Below are 2,223 nucleotides of genomic sequence, written 5' to 3'. Positions count from 1 at the left end.
TATCATTTATTGAGGGCTGCCTAGGTGTCTGTCACTTCTGCTCAAGGCCTCCCATTGCATTTGATCCCCACAACCACCTGAGACTGGGACCATCTGTCTCCGAGGAAATAGCCTCAGAAACCTGAATGGCTGGTGTCTTGGACAAGGAGAGAGCCACAGTTCAAAGCCAGGGCTGTCTGAGCCCAGGTACCACCCAGCTCCCCTCTGGCCTCCGTGCTGCCCTGAGCAAACAGGTGAGGGCAGCACCACCAAGCTCCCCCCACCCCTCCCAGCAGCTGGAAAGTCCAACGTTGGTGCCCTCGGGTTACCCTGCCACCCGGCGGTGGCAGCCTCTGCCTTCCAGCTTATGACATAACAATTGCACAACCCACAGATATTTTCGAAAGAAACTGTCAATTTCCTCTCCTGGGCACTGCCAAGGGCTGTCGCCTCCATCCTACCCAGAGTCCCCAACAGCCTCAGGACTCTAGAAGCCAAATAGAGTCAAGGGTTGGAGTGAGAAGGAAACGAAAACACAAGACTATAAAGTGACCCAGTTTTATTTTGGTTTTGGAGGCCAGATGGGGCGTTGCTCCACTCTGCAGGGGTTTGGGCTGTACAGTCCTCCCCTCCTCCAAGCGGGAGGCCCAGGACCTCAGGGCCCAGGCAGCAGGGGTCGTGCCCAGTGTATAGGCGGCTCCAGGGACCCAGTGACCGCAGTGGGTTGCACAAGGAGAGAGGGGAATCAGGCAGAGGCCTGGAATGGCTCAGATTGTGGGCTGGGTTGGGGCGGGGGAGAGTCCGAGAGGGCACAATCCAAGAACGAGGAGTCCGGAAGGGGGACCAGTCCCCTTCTCTTTACCGCTGAGGCTACGGGTCAGAGAGGTGAAGACAAACTGTCACCCTGCAGGAGGCAGGGCCTGGAGTGAGGCCAGGCGTGCCAGCCCGGGGTGGGCTCCGGGCACCAACCCGCTGCCTCCACCCTCACGGAGGGTGCGTGCGGAGCCCAGGAGCTCGGCGCGGAGTCGGGCAGGCAGTCAGGCCCCCTTCTCTCGGGGACGCCAGACAGGCGCGCGGCCGCGCTCAGCAGCTCACCGAGCCGGCGGGCGGCGCCGACCCCAAGTCCGAGAAGCAGTCGAACTCGCTCTGGCCCAGGAAGAGCTCGGGCAGCTCGCGCACGCGGTGCAGCCCGAGCTCCAGCTCCAGCGACGTCAGCACCTCCTCGTCGATGAGCTCGGCGTCCATGCCGCCCAGGGCGTGTACGGCGGGCGGCGGCGGCGGGGCCGAGGCGCCGGGCGCCGGCTGCAGGCTCGGGGGGCCTCCCGGGACGCCGGGGGGCGCAGTCGCGCGGCCCGGGTACAGCATCGCCACGGGCTGCAGGTGCGCACTGCCGGCGGCCGGCGGCGGCACAGCCGGAAAGGGCTGGAAGGCGGACGGCGGTCCGAAAGCCCCGTACGCCAGGGCCCCGGGTGGGGGCGGCGGCGGGCCCAGCGGAGCCCCCCGCGGCCGCAACCCGCTGTCCGGGCCCGGGCCCGCGTACGGCTGCAGCGGCCGGAGCACGTGAGGGCCATGGGCGGGCGCGGCGGGCGGCGGTCTCTGCACCAGGTGGTAGCCCTCGGCGAGCATCAGGTGGTCGGCCATGACGGCGGGCCGATGGTCAGCGCCGGCGTCCCCCGGTCCCGGCCAGCTGTTCCTCTGTGGCCAGGGATCCGGGTCCCGTGCCCTCCTCGCAGCCTAGTCAGGCAAAGGAAAAGCGAACCGGACCCGTGCTCCTGCCCAGTCCAGGACGCACCGAACTCAGGGCTCCCGTGCGTCCCGTGGCCCCGGCTCGGGTCGACCAACACTGGCACACACCGCCGGTTGGGCTCTGAGACCTCCACGTCGCGCCCGCGGACGCCGCGCTTCTTATGTCCAGAGGCGGGACTGCCCCGCCCCCTGGCGCTCATTGGCTGAATGAGCCGGTCTTGGGCGGGCCCCGCCGCGCCTCCAGGAGGTCTTAGCCCCGCCCCTGTCGGAGCTCCGCACTTTGGACCCGAGGCCGCGCGGCGGGCTTCCCACTGCTGCCCCGGGGCAAGGCGTTTGGCACTTTTCAAGGGGCTTGGTCTGTCTGTCCCAGGCTCAGCCTCGAGGCTGGCTGGGGCCAAGCTTGAACTGACCAGAAGGTGGGGTGGGAGGGCCAGAGGTTTAGGTCCCCACGGCTACAGGATCACAAACCCAATCTTTTAATTTTCCAGATGGAGACTG

General features: G+C 67.0%; 1 protein-coding gene across 1 annotated transcript; it reads right to left on the bottom strand.

Moving 5' to 3' along the window:
* Positions 1-266: 266 nt before the first annotated feature.
* Positions 267-1,854, bottom strand: CITED4 (Cbp/p300 interacting transactivator with ED-rich tail 4). The gene has a single exon (XM_004426033.3). The coding sequence runs from the start codon at positions 1,618-1,620 to the stop codon at positions 1,063-1,065; it is 558 nt and encodes a 185-aa protein (XP_004426090.1). The 5' UTR covers positions 1,621-1,854; the 3' UTR covers positions 267-1,062.
* Positions 1,855-2,223: the final 369 nt, after the last annotated feature.

This window comes from Ceratotherium simum, chromosome 22 (genome assembly GCF_057802395.1).
Source record: "Ceratotherium simum simum isolate JZ-2026a chromosome 22, ASM5780239v1, whole genome shotgun sequence".
NCBI lineage: Eukaryota > Metazoa > Chordata > Mammalia > Perissodactyla > Rhinocerotidae > Ceratotherium > Ceratotherium simum.
This window is presented reverse-complemented; position numbering and strand designations above follow the sequence as displayed.